This window comes from Ursus arctos, unplaced genomic scaffold (assembly GCF_023065955.2).
Source record: "Ursus arctos isolate Adak ecotype North America unplaced genomic scaffold, UrsArc2.0 scaffold_19, whole genome shotgun sequence".
In the NCBI taxonomy this organism is placed as follows: Eukaryota; Metazoa; Chordata; class Mammalia; order Carnivora; family Ursidae; genus Ursus; species Ursus arctos.
Genome location: NW_026622863.1, coordinates 32128030 through 32147705, shown reverse-complemented (window position 1 = coordinate 32147705; position 19676 = coordinate 32128030). Strand labels below are relative to the sequence as shown.

At 44.0% G+C, this 19676-nt stretch overlaps 1 protein-coding gene across 4 annotated transcripts in view; it reads left to right on the top strand.

The window, feature by feature from the left end:
- Positions 1 to 19676, top strand: part of MAF (MAF bZIP transcription factor) — a 328036-nt gene that overhangs the window by 7203 nt on the left and 301157 nt on the right. Inside the window, exons 3-4 of one of the 4 annotated variants that reach the window (XM_048223617.2) lie at positions 7415 to 7475; positions 10470 to 18617. In XM_048223617.2, the coding sequence (XP_048079574.1) occupies positions 7415 to 7465 (51 nt within the window). In that variant the 3' untranslated portion in view covers positions 7466 to 7475; positions 10470 to 18617. Of the gene's footprint in view, positions 1 to 7414; positions 7476 to 9746; positions 18618 to 19676 lie in introns of those variants that run through there. The other 3 variants (XM_048223616.2, XM_048223615.2, XM_048223618.2) reach the window with 3 other exon arrangements.

The window sequence follows — 19676 nt, the reverse complement described above, 5'->3', positions numbered from 1 at the left end:
CAGGCTGCTCCAAATAACTCTATTTATTACGGAATGCAAGATTCTAACGCCCTGATCTTTCCTCCCTTATCCCTTTACCCCAGTAGTTTGTATTTAGTAATATCTATTCTAGACGCTTCTGTTCTTACAGAGGACCTGCCCCATGCCAAACCACCAGCTTTCCCGCTCAACACGATGAACGGAGGGCCAGGCGGCAGCCCCCCTCGCAAACATGGGCCACGGCTGCCTCCATAGCCATGTCCCCAGCACGTCCCTGTCCAAATAACAAGTTGCTCTGACACAAGGTTGCCAGAGTGGAGTCCGTCCGTTGGGAGGCTTTTGTTGATGTTGCCGTTGCTTTGTGTAGGACAACTTACTTCCTTATTCACACACTCTTGGCTTTAGAAAATGTACTCCTCCGATCTTCTAGGCCAATCGATAATTTTTAAAAGTCTGCTTGCCACACAGGTGTCTCTATTTTTTGCCTATTAGTAGTTAAAGCCTAACTGAGGTAGGTGGGAGGTGAAAATACATGAGTGACAACCTTCAGCCATCTGACTTCTGTGCCAGGAAAACACACCGCCAGGCTCCTGGCCTTACTTTTCACGTAAACATGCATGAGAGGAATGAGAGGCCAGATTCCTCTGCTCTAGATGGCTGATTTTCAAGGCTCCCCACCGCGATTTACTTTCACTTGATTTTTAAAAATCATGTTGCCCCTTCCTACGAAGACATGTCTTGGTTTTTTAGGGAAAGATTTATCTCCCATGATAGTCTCTCATTTCCACCGCTTCTGAGTATTACTCGGGATGCTGAATGAATAATTGGGAGTCGGGGGTCTTCCTTCTTGTTTTGAGAAAAAATAAGAGGAACCTGAAGTTTGTTCTCAATCTTGGCTCATCCTAAAACTGAAAGATGTCCCAAGTCCAAGGCAGGGCTTACAGTGGTTATCTGTATGGAAAGTGGTCCGGGGTCCAGCCCCCCAAATCAGGGCTTGTTTGTTTGTTTTTGCATTTGTTTTAAAACAGAGCCAGGAGCCTTAACCCACCTTCTGATAACACTGCTTTTCTCACTTTTGATATAAATCTTCAAACCCTAGACATCAAACAGCCCCAGAAAAGGGAAATTCTCTCCAAGCCTTGCTCCGCCCCGGCTCCTGAACAAACCCAGCTCTGTCTAGCACTTTTTCTCCAGCGGGGGTAGGGGACAGGGTGAGAGAATTTCAGTCCCCCAGGCTGTCTCATGATTGTCCGGGCATAAAGAAGTACAGTCCTGCAACAATGCGGGAACATCTTTATCCTTTAGAGAGGGACAAAACAAAAAACAAAGCAAATCAAATTGCTCTGCACGAAGGCGGCGTAGCAAAACCCCAGGCTCCTGTTCTCTGCACCCTCTGTGGGCGGTGAGAGATGCGGGAGGAAGAGAGGAGGGTGGGGAGGACTTGGAAGGCAAGAGTCCCAGGAATAATCCCCGTTGCCAGTCTGAATTTCACTTGCTCCCTGGCTCAAGGCAGGCCCAGCGTATACACAGACCAGGTGCAAGCGAGGTTCGACTGTCCGTTCCGTTCCTGTCCGCTCTCACATGTGTTTCCTTTTTGAAAACAATTTTAGAGCTTAAACCCAAACTGAGAAATCCGGGGAAATTGTTAATGTCTTAACTTTGGGGGCATTTATAAATATATCCATCTGAGATTTTGCAGTGTGACGTTCTGGATCCGTCAGACCTGCTATGCCAATCTTTATATGCCCCGCAATAGGTTTTAGGCATCGCCACAGTCTTTATTGTTTAAATTCAAAAGCCCTTGTGTGTGTGTGTGTGTGTGTGTGTGTGTGTGTGTGTGTGTCTTCCATAAGTTTGCCCGCTATATAAGGCTGAGATAGAAAGGACACATCGATAGCACACAGAAATCCGATCTTCGTATGAATTTGCATCAGAGTTGTCTCGAGAGTTTTAAGAAACTCAAAAAGCACATTTTCCACAGAGAGGCTATGACTGGAATGCACAGTCCCTTATTCAAATCATAATCATCTACTGAGCACCTCTACCCTTGTTCAACAAAATTCATTCTCTTTCCCTTTCTTTTTGTGAAATAACATTTTTTCCCCTATAATTAGGACTTTGGATTGCAAAATCACATTCCTCTCTTCTCCACAGTTCTTGGATCTTTAGTTACGATTAGAAAGGGGCATTAATTCAAGAAGGGAGGATGAGGGAGGGGTGTTTGTGGACATTTGGGAAGAGAAGGGGAGGAGAGGAAATAGTTCTGTGTTCACCCCCCACACCCCTAGGCCCCCCGCCCAGCCCAGGGGATTCGGATTCTGAGTTTCTTCTAAATATTCTGATCACCAACCTTGAGCATTTCCCAGCTAAGATTCCAAAACACGTTTTTTCCTTGTGGTTGGTTCTTTCAGTTAGGGAATAGGAGAGGCCATGAAACCTTACAGAACCGGGCAGAGAGGCTTGTAACCCGTTCTTCTGAGAGCACTCCCAAGGATGGTTGTGAAGGGGATCCTGAGCTGAAAACTCCTATCAGCAGGTCAGATCTGCTTTTGCTACCCAAATTTGCCCCAGTTCTGTGTGACCTTACCCACTTCTGGAAGCCCGTAGAAGTGGGTTCCTGGCCTTCTTTGGGGCGTTCTCCAGAAGGAAAGCAGGCCCGAGGATCCCAGGACAGTAGGTGATCCCAAACTAGGCCAGCGGAGGAGAGAACAGGAAGGGGCCAGTGTGCAGGGCTAGGGGAGTACTGCTAACAGAAGCCAACCTTGGCTTAGGATCCCAATGCAGGGATCAAAGCTAGGTCTGTCCCAGGGCCCTGTCTCCCGCCAGAAAGGATCTGCTTGTGGGGTGAGCTGACAGACCCCGAGATCCCCAGGATTCCTAAATGCAATACCCGTGTTCTGAGCTCCAGGGCTGTGGCCTCTTCCAACCTGACCCTTGCCCCATTCCAGTGCCCTCTCTGTAATATTTACCACGTCTCTCTCCCATTTCTAGTCGCCCAGGGCGATCCGATCCGAGAGTAAGAGGTCACTGCCCTGGGGCCAGAAGGCAGTGCCTAAGCTGAGGCCATGGTCTCCTTAAAACACTCCTGCCCCAGTTTAGGTACAGACAAGGGCAGGGCTGGAGCGAAGGGCTGGCCAGCAGAGCCAGGAGAGGAGCTGGGGGGCGGCTCTGGAATGTTTAGCACTGGCTGCAGAAGGTGGTGACAAGGGTCTTGAAGTCTGGACTGAAGGAGATGAAGGCTGGGAGGATGCTGAGGTTGCCCATCTCTCGTTTCCTTGCCCCCCACCCCACACACCCTCTGTTCTGGCCCTGTCCCTGTATACACTTATTCTGCGGGGCCCATTTGCCCTGGGCAAGGCTCCCCCCGCGGGCTGCTGGAGATGAGTGGAACCAGGTGCGCTCCCCACCCTGGGGGTCCCTGGCTGCACGGGGGCAGGTGCGGAAGGACAGAAGGCAGGAACCGCGGGGGCGGGTCCCGGAGGCTGCGTGAGGTCACGGGGCAGTCCCTGCTCTCCCCAAGCCCTTGGCTGCGCCCCGGAGGCCAGCAAGCTCCTGGGCTACCGCCACGGGGCTCCCCTCTGAGAGGCCCAAGATACCTCCCGGCGCCCGTGGGGCGGCGCCAACTGCGTCGTCCCCAGTCCCCAGGGCGCCCCAGTGCCCTGCGCCCAGCCCAGCGGGCGCCCACGCCCCAGCAGGGGCCTCGGATTTGTATTGGAATTTGGTTTAATTTTCCAAGAGGACTGCCCTGGCCAGAGTGGAGCGCCCGGGGACATCAAAACTGCCAGTTCTGCTGCGCTCCTGGGTGGGTGCAGAGAGGGAGGGAGCGGGGTTCAGCTCTAAAAGGCTCCACCCCTCACCTTGGGACCTCCACCCCACCCACGAGCCACCCCAGGAGCCTTAAGATCATCGGCTGCTCCGGATCATTTGATTTTTACTCTAATAATTTTCCGGCCTATTTTTCAGATCTTTTTTCCTGCTCTGGTTAGAGAAAGGAGGAAAAAGAGAAAGGAAAGAAGGAAATCCAGATACCATTTTACGATCTTCATAGAAATCTCGATATGGTTGGGGTTTTCCGTGGTATAGTTTGATGCTCATTGTAAAGGAAAGCCAGCCAAACTTTTTTAGGATCTCGGCAAGAGCCCCAGCATGAGGGTCTTGCTTGCATTTTCAGATTTAACACAGTTCAAGTCCAATTCCGGGCCCTCAGGAACTGCTCTTACGAGGACAGATTTTTTTTTTTTAAGATTTTATTTATTTATTCGACAGAGATAGAGACAGCCAGCGAGAGAGGGAACACAAGCAGGGGGAGTGGGAGAGGAAGAAGCAGGCTCATAGTGGAGGAACCTGATGTGGGGCTCGATCCTATAATGCCAGGATCACGCCCTGAGCTGAAGGCAGACGCTTAACTGCTGTGCCACCCAGGCGCCCCTTACGAGGACAGATTTTAAAACTACTGGTTGCAGAAAGGAGCTGTTCCATGTAGAGCCTTTTCCTTACTGGGACCCTCAGTTTTTTAGAGCCTCAAGTACAGAGGCAAGTAACATTGCACTTTCTGAACTAGGTCTCTTTTTTTCTTTTTCCTTCTCTTCAGGATGGATTTATTAATGTGCAGATAAATGTTGGCACTAAAACAATGATCTCAGCCTCTGAGACACTTTCACACTGTTAGATTACACTAAAATTCTTTTTGATAGAATGGGGGGAAACCTGTGGTAATCATGCTACAATTAAATCTGTTAATAGATGGTATTTGAGTCCTTCCATTTGCAAGCAGTGAATGCAACATATTCTTTTGTCTACCATCTATCTATTTATCTTATCTATCTCTCTATCATCTAATTATGATCTGCTCTCTACCTACCTATTTATGGAGCCCTTTAAAGTAACCCATTGTAGAGGGAGAAGCTATAAAAAGATCAATCTGCAGCGTCCGCATTATGAAATAAAAACAAAAACATGACAGTTAACCTGTCTACTCCATATTTTGGTAGGCGTGAGCAGCAAACCTAGTCTGAAATATCTGTCTTAGAATGATCTGCCCCTAAATCCTTCGCCCACTTGGTGCCATTCGGGGCCCTGCAGAGCCACAGGCTGACCATCTCTCTGTAGCGTGTTTTCAGGGTGTACTATCCTTGTTACTTGCCTGCATTGTATGGGTATCCAGACCTTTTAAAATCTTCCTGGGAATATCACTGCATGTTCCTATACTATTTTAAAAATACTATTTAATCATTAGGTAAATATCTCCAACTGTTAGAGGCTCTGTGCTGGCAGACGTCTAGCTGAGACTACACCATGGTGGTCTAGTTCAAAAACCTCTACTCCCCTTTCCATGTGAGACCCCCTTGCCCCCAGCACTCTTCCCTGAAGACTAGTCTGGGTGAAGCTGATGAGAACAGAGAAACCGCATTGGCTTTTGGACTCTGTTCAGGTGTGCAAACAGAATCTCTCTCCCCCGCCCTTTTGAAAGTAAATGCCTTGATAACAGGATGGGTTGCCCGAATGGCCAAAGAGTAGAGGTCATCTTGAGGAAAATGACACCAATGATCTAAAAAGGACATCTACTTTATGAGATTACAGGCGAGATGCCAAATATCACATTTAATGAGGCCTGATTCTTTTTCTCCAAAAATAACAGAGACTATCAATGAGACGGTCAGGAAGGCAAAGGGGCATTTTGCAAAGCCTATGTTCAATTATTGCTTTGTAATATTTTTCTAAAATTGAAAAATGCTTCACAAGTATATGATCTCCTGTAAATACCCCTTGCAGAAGCTTAACATATGTTTGCACTGTCTCAAAGGAATTACAAAAATATTCTTTCCACAATCTCTTAAGCTTTTAAACTATTCACTTGCATTTCTAAAAGAATCTGATGTTCTTAAAGATTAAAAAGAAGAAGAAGAACCTTCTATGGGAAGGGTTTTTGTTTATGTTTATTTGTTTTTTAGAGATTAGCCATCTGAACTTCAAATGGGGAACAATTGGTATTACTGATAACACTTCCAGGTTTAAAATTTAAGTATTTCTTGTTTGTTTGTTTCTTTCTTTTGTTTCTTTCTTTTCTTTTTTTCTTTTTTAAATAAAAAAATATATTTAGCAAAGATTAATAGAAACTATTACACAAAGAAAAGTAGTCTGCGCTATAAGGTTTTCTAGGCATTTCTAACAAGAGGTGTGAAGGCAGGCCCATAATGTATTTCGGGCAGCTCTGACCGGTGTAAGAGTACAAATTTGTTTATCCTAGTGTTTTAATGCAGAGTTATACCGTCCAGAGAGAGGACTTTCGAAATGAGTGGCAAAGTTACGCTCAATGAAAATTTAAGTCGAGAAAGATTTTACACGCAGTTACAGCTGCCTACAGATTTCAGCATGTATGTGTTTGTAGTGGATTTGTTCATAGCACTTATAAGGTAATCCAAGTAAAAGTGGGGGGATTAAAGAGAAATAAGTAAATATTCATTTCAGAAAAAAAATTAGATTGACTTGCTAGTTTATCGCAGTCATTGTACACAGATTTGCTGTAACCATGTTGAATTTTTAAAATTAGATTTTAAATATATTTTGACAGTCTGAACTTGTATGGTGTGACTAACTATAGGGAGAAATGACAGGTCTGCTTTGTTATTAAGCTGCTGTCTGGAAAATATTGGACTCCCCGTACAGTAAATGATAATTATTTTGCCACTTACATTAGTACAGCTAATAGCAATAAGGGTGTTTTGAACCATAGAAAGCTAACTACTTTGAATTACTGTGCTTTGTTATTCACTGTGAAGCAAAAAGACTTTTTTTTTTAAAGCAACCTCATTTTCATATCATGGTTCTAAGCATTCCCTGCTACTAATTTAAATGGAGAGGAAGTTAATAAATAAAAGGGTGGTATCCAAATATTTCCATTTGTTAAGAGAACATTTGCAATTAAGCTCAGCGGTATGAGCAGAACAGACCAGAGCAACAAAGGAGGAGGGGGAAGATGGAAGAGAATGGGCCCCAGTAGAGACCCAGGGGCAGCTGGACCAGTTGGGTTCTCTGAGGGATGGGCCCTCTGTGAAGGCTTGAGAGACGCCCATCAGAGACCATTCAGATCCTCCCCACTGTGACCCCGGAATGACTCGGTTCTCTGAACTGAGGACAACTTCAAAGCCGATCCAGGCTGCCAGGCCTGTGAGTATCTCCATCTCAGCCTCCCAGGAGTGGGAGCAATCGTCAGAGGGGGTGACCCTGCGTTCCCTGTCATTCTCTTCCATGTGAACCCCCTCCTCTGGTAGGTCTGAGGCCAGGATACCAAAGCAAGTGGAGCTCAGTCCCTCTTCTTTGGGTCTAACTCTGCCTTTTTCATAGATAGCTAGGCTGCCTTTAACATACTGTCCTTGAAACCTTCTTCACGGTTATTAATTACCCTTTGTTTATTTTAATATATTTACTAAATCAGGTACCCAAGGGAATCCTCTGCATCAGTGATGTGAAAAACCCTGTTGCCTGAAGTCAAAGAGGTACATCTTGATTTCTGATTTGCATGTGCTCGTTTCGATGAGTTTTCCATGACGGGATAGCAAGCAAGCAAGGAATGCTGATCATTCCTTAGGTGTGAAAATCTCCTGCTTTAGTAATTTTAGTACTTGGTTTCACATGGAACATAGATGGTGATCCTGGGTGCTGAAGGGTGACGCAGCGTATGTGGGACCAGCATGCATGCGTTTCTGTATTCATCTCATTACATAGGTGTGGTGTACGGGGTACTTAATCCTGGCTGAGGAAACCCCCCCATCTTTAGCCTTAACCAGCATGAATCTCAGAGAGCTAGTCCCTCTGCTTGAACATCAGACAGTCTGGGTGAGCCCGTGCAACTAGCATCTGTGGTCCTTGGCTGGCTTTACCTGGGCCTCATAAACATTCCAAATTTTCAGCCTCTTATAATTTACTCCATATTCATATTTGGAAAATTTGGTGTCATTTTAAAGCACAGTGTGTCCCTCACTTCTGCTTCCAAATGTGACTCTGGAGCCACTTCCCACTTCAATTGTAGGCAGAGGGAGAGCGCAAGAGATGGGTGGGGGGCAGATATCTGATTTTCATCTACTAAAAAAAAAAAAAAAATGAAATTAAGAAATTTAAATGAGTATTCAACTGTAAGTATCCCAGGGTGAATTTAATAATGAAACCTCTTCGTTTAGAAAGCTAGTCCAACACTCGTACACCAATAAGTATTTAGTGTCATTGTTTTATGTATTCTTGTTACCTCTTATTGGCGAATGGAACAAAGTTTGATTTTTTTTTCATTAAAAAATTGCTTGCTGAGAAATCTGCATGAAATACAGTTCTTGATTTCTAGAGAAACTGAGGAGGGGGCAAAAGTCGTACTGTCAAACTGCTGTTTGTCGCAAGGGAGAGACTTTAAGGATCCAATGAATCCGAGTGTTGGAAACCAGAACTCCATTTTCTCCCATTATTCAAAAATAGTATCTGATTACTTACTTTTACACACTGCTGAATAACTGGACTGTGAATATGTAACTATGATTTCTTTCCTAGCCTTATACAAAATTAACATTTTCCCGAATAGTCTTGTACATAGATTTTAACTCGACGTGTACCTTTGGGATTAATTTGAGTGTCCACATATGTGCGTGCAGTGCCAATACTTTATTCTTCTTGTTTTTATTCCTTTCTTTTGTGTCTATCTTTATAATTGGAATTTGAAAACCATCTATTAAATATGATGATCTAGGCCCACTGGCAGGTTTTGTTACATTGAAACCATCCATTTTGAGCAAAGAGTTAATGAACTTTTAAGGTGAGGTTCACACTGGTCCTGACCCTCCTGGTAATTTTTCATATAAGGTTACTGGTGGGAGAGAAATCAAATTTCATCTGTGAACTTGATTGACAGGTGAGAGCAAGGAAGAGAAAGGCATTTGGTCAGATGGGGAATCTGGGGGGAGGAGGGCAATTCCTCTGAGTTACTCCATGATATTAGATATTATAAGCGGATATATGAAAAGTTCAATACTTGATACTCTTGGGAGAGTTACTTAGTGTATATTCAGAAAGTCACTTTGGCTAAGGGATTTTAGTAGTGAAAGCCCAAAATGGAGAACTGCTAGCCTTCTTCTCTCTTGCTAATTTCCACTACGTACAGCTTCGTGGCTTATTTCTGGCAATTTCCTGGCTAGGGTATGAAAATTAAACCACAAACCATTTGGGGAGCCATCTAATTACCTTTCATTTATGTATTCTCAGAAACACAGTCTAGATTATATTATGGTTCTTGGGCATATTACAAAATATCCTCCTCGGCGGTATCGCAAAAAGATTAAATTCTCCTTTTCTGTACCATCCCTTATTCCTGACTAACATTTTCCGTCAGCGCATGTTACAGCTTAACATCCACAAATCTACCCAAACGCATGATTTATCAAGGTTGTGCCTTCTAAGGAAGGTCTTCTCACCTGAACGTCCGTGGAGACAACCACGCACTGCTATCTGGTGTAAAATTTTCCATGGTAGCGTCCCTGGGTGGTGTGATGTTAACATCTTTGCCATGGAAACAAGTGATGGTGTTGCTAGACCCTAATGCCAAGGCTGGCTTTGGAATCCACCTGAGGGGCTGTCCCTCAGCTTGAGTTAACACAGCGGCCCCTGCATTGCACCAAGGGTAACAGTTGGCCTTCAAGACACGTTCTTTCTTCTTGTGTGCTGAAACACTAATCTGCAGGGTGGTGGTGGATCTTAGCCTGCTCATGTCTATGCTCTGCCCATTTCAGATGTTCCCGACATTGGCTAAGACCCATCCGGATGCAACCAAGCCTTACAGAGCTGCCTCAGGGCAGGGCAGGTGGGATACATACATAGGGGAGAAGCCCGTTTGTAGCTTTCCTGTCGCTGGTGGGAGAAGCTGATGGAACTTCTATAAATAGTACTTCCTGGGTTCTAAGTACCCATCAGTTTTTTTTTTTTTTTTCTCTCTAGTCTTAAAATTAGCTGAGTGGACATGTTTTATCCTGACTGTACCCATGCCAATATGAATCCAAACAAATGTAAGGAAGGCTTCATTGTTTTATGAACTGGGATAAAAACAAAAAACATAAAAACAATAGAAATATTCAGAAATCTTGTTTTTATTTTGTATAACTTGACCTCCCATGTTGCCCATAATCATCCAGAGAAATAAAACACAAGCATGGTTTCCTGATGCCCTGTGTCAATGTGGGTGCCCTAGCCTGGCTGTTTAACTCAAACGTAAAATTAAATATGTCATAACCGTGTTTCTGTTGCAGAGCCCATCAAAATATTCTAACAGAAATGGTGAATCAGGTGTTGTCATGCAAAGGACATGTGAAAACACAGACTGTAAGGTCCGGATTCTTGGTGCCTCTGTTTATAGAGCCCAAGTGAGACCAGTGGCTGGTCTTGACTCTGTCTTCATTCCAGGCCCCTCGGGGCTCCTACATACTCAGTTTTTAAAGTACACCCTCCATCCCCCACAGCAGCAAGAACAGAATGCTGTCCTGTATGCAGATTTGGAGCGGACCCATCCATCACAAGTTCCATGAGTATGTCTTAAGAGAATTACATCAACGTATTTGTTGGCACTGAGAAAAAAAAAGGGGGGGATAATTTCATTTAAAGTGTTTGTTACGTGGGCTTACCTAATTGTTTGTTGTTGTTTGTTTATTTAGGTCATGCTTCCACACAACCACCATCCATACCCCCTTTCCATACAAGGCCTGCCTACTGTTTTTCTTTCGGTGGGCGCTGCCTGACTACTGAGCTGATTTAATCAATCAATTATAGCAGAACAGGTGCAGGATAACTAGCCTGATGATGCCATATGAAGTCATATTCTCAGTGAGCCCTAGGATACAGTTGAAGGGGCAACTTAAATGATGCATTTAGAGGGGAAAAAGTAAGACAGAGTTTTGGTAAAAGTACGGTGCTCATTGCTTAACACAAAGTGACACTCCTGGAAAGAGCGTCCGTGCCGAAAGCACACGTTCGGTCCCTGCCTGAATGTCAGATTTAGTGCTGCCGTCACAGACGCCAGTGCGGAGACCCTCTTCACCTGCCCGTTGCTGAATCTTCCATTTCCTCCATCCAAAAATCGCTGTAAAGTTGTTGTTCATTGTCTGCATTTTGGGGTTTTCCCGGCACCTCATGAAATTATCGGCAATAAATGAGCTAAGCAGAAGGGTTGGTTTTGATTTGATTTTCTTTCTTTCTTTCTTTCTTTTTTTTTTTGTCTTTTTTGCAATATTTGGAACATGCTGGGGCAAGGGTCAGCCAGTGGGGAAAATTCAGCATGCCTCTCTTTCCAGCGACCACAGGAAATATTACAAAGCCATTTGCACTGATACAATTTCAGGAGGGAATTAACACTAAGTAGGGGGAGGGGAGGAGCAGTTCCAGGTGTTGGGCACGAAACTCAAACCAGCTGTGGGAATCACAGGTACTATCACGGGAGACGACCCAGACACAGGAGCAGTGACCTCAGATGTAAGGCCCTGGAAGATATTAACACCTAATTAACAATCCAGGGGCACACATCCTACAACACAAACCCTGCCAGCAGGAGGTGAGAATGACAGGAAAGAAAGAGAGAACACTAGTTGGGTTTTGTTTTCACCTTTTCCCTCAGCAAGCCTTGTCTAATGACCTGTTATTCACATGCAGCCAGTGAGGATTTCTTTTGGTCATTCCCTTCTACTGAAAACCCAGTAAGTTCGTTAGCTAGCAGGTGGGCAGTGGAGGTGAGAATGGAATTGGTTTGCCCTGAGGTCCCACTTCCATTATATTGGGTTCTACAGAGTTTCTTTTCTTCGTCCCTGGCTCCTTCTGCCAGCAGAGTTGTGTCCTGGGTTTACAGTTACTTTAAAGGGATTCTGAACCAGGGGTGACTCCCCCTCTCCCTGAAAACAAAGTTAATCAAAATGGAGACCTTTGGTCACTGATGGTAGTTAATTACAGGGCTTGAATCTATACAGCGATGGTGTGTCCCCCCTCTCCCCGCCGGCGGGTTCAGATCTTAAAATGAAGATCATTCCTCATTCTTGTACATGAAATGGGGGGAAAGCTGACGGGGGTGGGGGGTCTCTTCCTGGGCTGCGAATTTTGAATAGGAGAATAGAATTTCCTGTTTACCTTTTAAAAATTTCTCTTATTTTCCTACCGTCTCTCTTACTTCATAATGGAGCTTTCAGAATCCTTTCAAGAAATCTTAAGGTGCACACGATAGGTTTCACAGTGTTTGGAATCATGCATGGCATTTTAGAAGGCCACGTAAGTCTGCCGAAAAGGATGTGTAGCACCTCCCTCCTCTCAGCAGTGGCCAAGAGAAGTCAGAAATCCCTCCACCCATCTGACATTTTGGACACAAGCTAAGAACTGCTTTCTCATACTTTGCTCCAGTGAGTAAGCACATACACTTCTGTTCTGATGCCCAAAGACTGTTTTGTTTATTTGTTATTGGGCTTTCCCAGACTTCTTATTTTTATTTTTTTCTTCTCTTTTTCTCCTTGGAAAGCCCAGAAGCTGTTTCTCCCCATTGCACAGTTAGGAAAAAAGTGCAAAGTGCACGGGCCGGCACCCGCTTGCCTGGCACGCGCGGAGGTCTGAGCCCGGGCTCGCCCTCACCGCGCAGCAGGGAGAGTTTGTGATAAGGACTGGATTTCTGGTCAGCCTCGGAGCTGCTTTGCTGCCCAGGGCTGATGGCTCCCAGCTGCCCTCCTCCCCAGCAGCCTTCTGGAGACCCAATCTGCATTCCAGGCCCTCTGGCCTCGCCTTCTTGCCCTTTCCACGTGCTCCTTGTTCTGCTGAGCTCGTGGAGCCGGCGAATCAGACCGCGCGTTGCTGGGGTGTTGCTTTCAGCGTCTTCCCCAGCTTAGTGGTCGGTGAGAGGTGGTTAGCGAACGTGCTGTGCTCTAAACACAGTCTCCGTGGGTAGTCCGCAGACCTAGTTATTCAGAAGCGACCTGTTTGATCTGAACTTGGGTTCCGTACTAGCACCCTGACAAGACCCCGGTCTAAAGGCAAAAAGGTCACGAAATAGCACAGGACGGGTGCTAAGAACCGTCCCCACAGACTGGCGGGCAGGTAGTACGCCTGGCTCCCGCACGGAGCTGGCGGGATTTGAGTTGGAGAGTTTGGGCCTCGACCCCAGAGGAAAAGCACAGGGTACACCTTGGTTCCTGACCGAGAGCGGGAGGTTCCCTTGTCCAGCCAGAGCTCGGAGTTTTCACAGCAGCGTGGCGACAGTCGTCCTGTTCCGGAGACGAAGAACAAAGTAAGGGATGGTTTATTTTTAATATTTTCCTCCTATTTTGTTTGAGCTGGCCGATATTAGTGATGAGAAACTTTCTGTCCCTGTTGCTGGAAAACTTTTATTTATTTATTATTATTATTTTTTATGGCATTGGTGGGAATGGGGGCCTCCCCGGGCATGGGGGGAGAGCAGTTCCTGTAAGGTGTTTCTGTCAGTCTGGACTCAACACTTTACAGTGTCATTTAGATTCGCCATTCTCTGCGAATCTATCTATCATTTCCTTCCACAATAAAAAAGGTACCTTCCCATGTTTGCCACGGTTAACACGGATCAGATTTTCAGTTCAGGGAAGATGAGATCCGGGTGTGTGATTTCATTGTAAAGTCGTCAGGAGTTATTTGCAGAGCTACTGAGGATGCCGTTGTTCTGAGAATGCGATTTTTACTATTTCTTTAAAATTTAATTGGGATCAGGTCACTGTGTGGTTTCAACTCAGGGCTTGCTTGCTTTTTTTTTTTTTTTTTTGCTATAGCCAGCTGCAGTAAAGTGATTTGTAATTTATAATCAAACTTTGGTATCGTTAAACTAAACTGTAAAAGCTGGCTTTGGGGTTTTGCTCGTAAAATAAATATTTGAAAAATATAGCAATGAGGCTTATACAGTAGAGGCAATGTCAGTACATATATATGTGTATATGAATATATACGTATGAATTTTTGTTCCCGGAGACTCTTAACGCTAGCCCTGGAAAGGCATCTTACAAAACTGTGACTTTCTGTAAACGTCCAAGTATGAGCATACTCTGGTAAGAATGTAAGCACATTTTCTTTAATGAACTTCTAATTTGTTTTTAAAACTCCATTCATAATTCACATTAACTTATTATTTCACTTATTTTATTTTTGCACTGAAGAGTCCACGTATCCATGCTAGAATTCTGTCTGTAAGCTATAGCGCTCCTTAGCTAGGAAGAGATTTTTTTTTTTTTCTTTCCTCCTAACAAGGAAGCTCATTTAGAAAGAAATGTTTATGTGAAGTGCTTGTCAGTTGGCATTTTTACTGGTTTGCTAACCCAAAGGTAAAATATAAAGCCATGTCTTTTCCTCGCTGGCTTGTTGTTACTAGAAGGGTCCCTCCCTTGTTAGCTTGATAAATAATTTTACTAGGGGGACTCTGCTGTATTTTTATGCTTGCTGTCTATTTTCTGCTTGCTGCAAATAAATTTCTGCACTCAGAGGGCACTAAAACTCCAAACACATGGTATTTTCCCATTTTGCTGCTGGTCGCCTGAAATATTTATTCCATCTCGTGTTTTTAATTAATTTTTTAAAGGAAAAAATAATTTGTGGTTAATATCAGACCAAAGTTTGTCATATATTTCTCAGCACCGTTGGGTTTGAGCAGAGGAGGGTGGCTTTTTGAAGGTCTTAGTGTCTCACATTTGTCCAATTGAAGATAAGAGTTATTTATTGGGGGAGTCCTGAAGTTTTCTCATTATAGATTTCCTTGTCTGTCTTTCCAACTTTAAATATTAAGCTGTTAATATGAGAAATGAATAGGGCTATAGAATTCTATCTAGAAACAAGGCACTCCACAATAAAATCTTTACCTTTGAAAAATGATTCATCATGTGAAAGTAGAGATGAAATTGATCATAGGTATCAATATGGATATCGACATCTACCTGAGTCCCATTTAGACGTGGGATTCATTACTACTGAGGTGAGGTTGGTGTGGATCGCTGGGGGGGGGGGGCGAATGTACATGCCTAAAGATGCACACATACCCTAAAGCATTCTAATAAAGTAAAATAAATGAAAAAAATTAATATATCCTATAATTGCAAACAACAAATATAGCACATACCAGGTGTACAATGAAATGTTTCCTGAAGGAACGGCATGCCCGTTGGTAAAACAAGTGATCATTTTAAGTGAATGCCAGGTTGTTACATGCATTGAAATATGATTTCTTTCAAAGTAGATATGCTGCTTGTTATGTGTGACTTGTTATCTGCTCATTAGCAGGGTTTTATTTTGTGAAATTGGAAAATATTTTTTGAAAGGTACTAGAGACATAAATTTGAAGCCAGATAGCCAGCGCGTGCCACCAACATTCACAGTACTGGGGAGACTGAGTCAGAGGTTATCCGGAGTTTTTGCAGAGATCACCAAAATGAAGAGGAAAATTTAGAAAAAGAGCCTACGCACAAGTTCTAAACTATGCACAAAGGTCCAAAGGTCAAGATTTTGAACATTCATTTTCTTCGGTTTTGAACCATAAGACTTAGTCAAAATGTTTTCACTATAGATACATATATTGGTTACTAAAACATGTACGTATCTTATCAAACATGTATGTGGTTTTTATTTTCATATCCCATTAATCAGGGGTTTCAGAAATTAGCTAGACTTTAAGACAGTGGCTTGTTTTTCCCTCCACCTCTGCAGTTTATAGAGACTATTGAGAATCAGACTTTTTTATATTTAAGGGAGAGTTGAGACCCTTTGGTCACTTGAGGTCGATGCCAGTTTGTCAGGAGTTAGAGAAAACTTCCATGGGGTTGAAGACCATGATGTTCCACCCAGCCCTGCTCTTTGGAGGTCATCCAAAGCCTCACAGGCATTGATGACCACAGCTGCCGTTGACTGTCCTGGGAGCCAGGACCTACGCCATCTTTGATGGTTACAGCAACTAGAGGGGCAGATATTTTAATCCCCTTTATACAGATGAGGAAACTCGGGCACAAAGCTATTAAAATATAATTTGAGCCGACACTGCAGTCATGTGGATATTTATTTCTGGATAAATTCCATGCTACCCCTGCCCGGGTCAGCTTAGTCTCTCCTTCCCAGTTAAAAAGCCCAGCGATTAACCTTAGCACATGTAGCATGAGCTCAGTAGCCCTCTCCTCTTTGGTCATCTGTTTCTGAGTTGGGTTGAGTGAAGCCTAGAAAAAAAAATTATAATCTGATTAGTATCTAGAAGGCTGGGACTGGTCCTTCTCATGATCTTGACCCCAAGGACCCGCCTCCAGCTCTAAAGTCAAATGATTCTGTGGTTTGATTTCAGTAGGTAACAGAGAAACCTTTTTCTACTCAAAGATAAAGATTGTCATTTCAAGAGCATTTAAAAAAATAATAGATGGTACGTTTCCTTAATACCCTGTAATGTGTAAAGTGTCAGGTGTGCAATTGACACTCAGGAAATTGCAGGATAGTGAAGATAAATCAGCATTAAATCACTCCATTGAAAGCCCCATTTAATAAAAAGTTGTCAGCAAAATCTGTAGTAACATGAGAAAGAATACACAGTTTCTGCATCTGTAAAATAGGATTGTAAGATAGGATTGTGCAAAGGATTAAATACAATGATGTATGTAAAGCACCAGGCACAGAGGAAACCCCCTCCCCCCCACCATGCTTGGCCTTGATCAGTATTATATGGAATAAAACTTTGACCTTGACACTTTGCAAACCTCGATGTGTTTTAACATAACTTTGGTATTATGATATCACACTTATTCCCCTCTGCTCATGTCAAATTGGAAAATGGAAAAAACCTAGAACTAGTTTATGACTATTACCTGTTCTCCCCTGAAAAAAATGTCATGATCCCTTCAAATTTTTTTTTTTTTTTAAAGGTGTGCTTGGGGAGTTCTGTGGTCAAATAATTTAGGGAACTTACGGATTAGACAAAATCAAGCATTTAATTTTGCTATCATCCCTCTTAGAGCCTTTATATGCTAATATTATTGTGACCCTCCATGGGAAAGGAACGGCACAGCTAGCACACTGTATCCTCCAAACTTGTTTGAACATGAACCCTGTTCCCTAATGAACCATCTTGTGGAACTAACATCACGTAGGACAGTTTTTGAAAAGTGGTGGTTGAGATACTAAATTTTATTTAGGACTCAAGGAGGATCCCTTTACTCATTTCCCCTTATGAAAGTTGTGCTCCGAAAGATGTGTTTGTAATTCTGTGTATTTGTTTTATTAATTGGAGCCCTCTGTCACAGCTGCAGGGCATCCGATCAACAAGAGAAGAAGCATAATTCCATTGATGTGTATGCAGTCAAAAGCAAAGAAAACCTTACCATGAGGGTTTACCCCATAGGTCTTTGCAATAACAGGAGTGACTCATGGCTGCTGTTACTGTCTTCATGGCCTCTCTATGGGGTTTCAGGACCCGCGTTTGGGATCCTCTCCTTTGAGTAAAAAACCCAAGATCACTGTCAAATCCGGCCTGGCCATTTGTGATTGGATGAGCCTTCCTAGGAAATCAGAAGTCCTGTAAGGACTATGTTAATGTCCTAGAATCTTGGCTAGGGACTCCTTGCACGTAAAAACTCTGCCTTCAAGTTTCTATTCTTTTCTTACAAGGATAACAGTATACATTAAGGGCACGTATATACAAGATAGGGGCTGGAGGGCAGTTTGGAATGGAGGTTCATTCTTCCTGTGCCTTCTGCTCCCTTCTCTCTTTTTGTACACCTGCTTCATTCTTCCCACAGAAAGCAGGCAGGCCTTCTCCCTGGAGAACACGTGATTCCCGCAGTCACTTCTGGGTTCCACCCTAAACTTGGCTTTGAGCTCCCAGCAGCCCTGGGTCAGAGACTCTTTTAACTCAGTTCTAGGAAAAGAGAGCTAATTGGCTCACCTTGGTCAGGTTTCTGTCTCTCATCCAGTCAGCCGGGGCTAGGGGAGGGTCCTCATCTCAGCCTTCCCAGTAAGATTTCCCAAGAATGGGGTGCATGCAGCAGGACTGGGAAGATGGGCACTTTGCAATGTGGGGGAGGAAATTTGTACCCCAGACTTTTGTACACCCCTTTTGGAGATAGACAGGAATAGAATTAGGCCAGGAACGGATCTCTGAACCTAGAGGCTAGGTTGTCAACCTTGGATGCACCCAGGGAGCTTTTAAAACCATTGAGGCCCTGCCCCCAGACCAATTAATCCGGAACATCTAGGGGTTCAAGCATCAGTATTTGTTTAAGTAACAATTCCCAGTGATTCTAATGCACAACCAGGATTTCAAACTCCTTTTTTTTTTTTTTTAAGATTTTATTTATTTATTCGACAGAAACAGCCAATGAGAGAGGGAACACAAGCAGGGGGAGTGGGAGAGGAAGAAGCAGGCTCACAGCGGAGGAGCCTGATGTGGGGCTCGATCCCGTAACTCCGGGATCACGACCTGAGCCGAAGGCAGACGCTTAACCGCTGTGCCACCCAGGCGCCCCGGGATTTCGAACTCCTAACGGAAGACTTCGGGGACCCAGAAAGCGAAGAAATAACTGGTGAATTTCCCATATTTTATCGTTCTGTTTCACAAACTCAGCCATTTTTCAGTTTAAAATTAAAAGGGATGAATGATAGCTTTGTGCTTTTCCTGCTTCATCTGTTCTTCCCAGCCCTTTATTAACATCAAGTCTATGGAAGGAAGGCTTAAGGAAATCAGATAAGGCACGTAGGGAAGGCACATTAGAAGTGCTCCAGAAGCCTCCTCCTTATACCTGACCTAGCTACTAAGCAGCCACACGGTCTGGGCCGGCCTATCACCCTGATTACCCCGTGGAGTCTCCCTTCTTCTCTTTTGGGAAATGGGTCAAGCAAGCCAGAATCAGAGAACTTCCATGAGTCCACACAGCCGAGTGACCAGGTCATCACAGATCCAGCACATGAACCAAGGGGTTGATACTGAGGATTTTGAACTAGCAGAATGGGTAATTTTAATGTATGATGGTATTCCAAAAAAACCAAAAAAAAATCCTGCATATAAAAGAGCATAATGTATTTAATTATTGAGTTACAAGGATAGATGTATTCCAAATTATTTGTACAAACTTTTACAAGTACCAAGGAGGTGTTGTGTTATTTGTCGTCATTACCACCAGAAAGTTATTTAACTAGTCTGATTGGGCTTGTAGTCGAAACAGGACCGGAGACAATGGTGCTGGCTGGGTTTAACCAAGATGTTTGATCACGTGCTGTCAGACCCCTTGCTCCTCCACTAAAGCTTAGCACTAAGCTGTGCAAAGATGGCCCGCTCCGAAGGCACTCTTCACTCTACTACCTTTTACATTTCTCCTCTCCTCTTGGATTCTAAACTCTGTGGGCATGGAGTCTGCTCCTCATTTATTTTTGTGTCCAGCCCAGCCCTACGTCGGTAAGCAGCACACAGCATCTGTGCCTCGGATCCTTTCCGGAAAGTGGCGGAACGCAGCCACATAAGCAGGAGCAGAAACAGGCAAACAAATGGGTAATAAGAGCCTCATAAAAAGTTTAAGTGACAAAGAGGCCATCTTTGCAATCTGTCAAAAATTAGAGGTTGTTCTCTTAATCCTCTCCCCGCTTTTGAAAAGACCCATATCCTGACATTTCCTTGACACTTTTGTGGGCTAAGTTACTTTTCCTGGACGGCTTGTTAAATATAG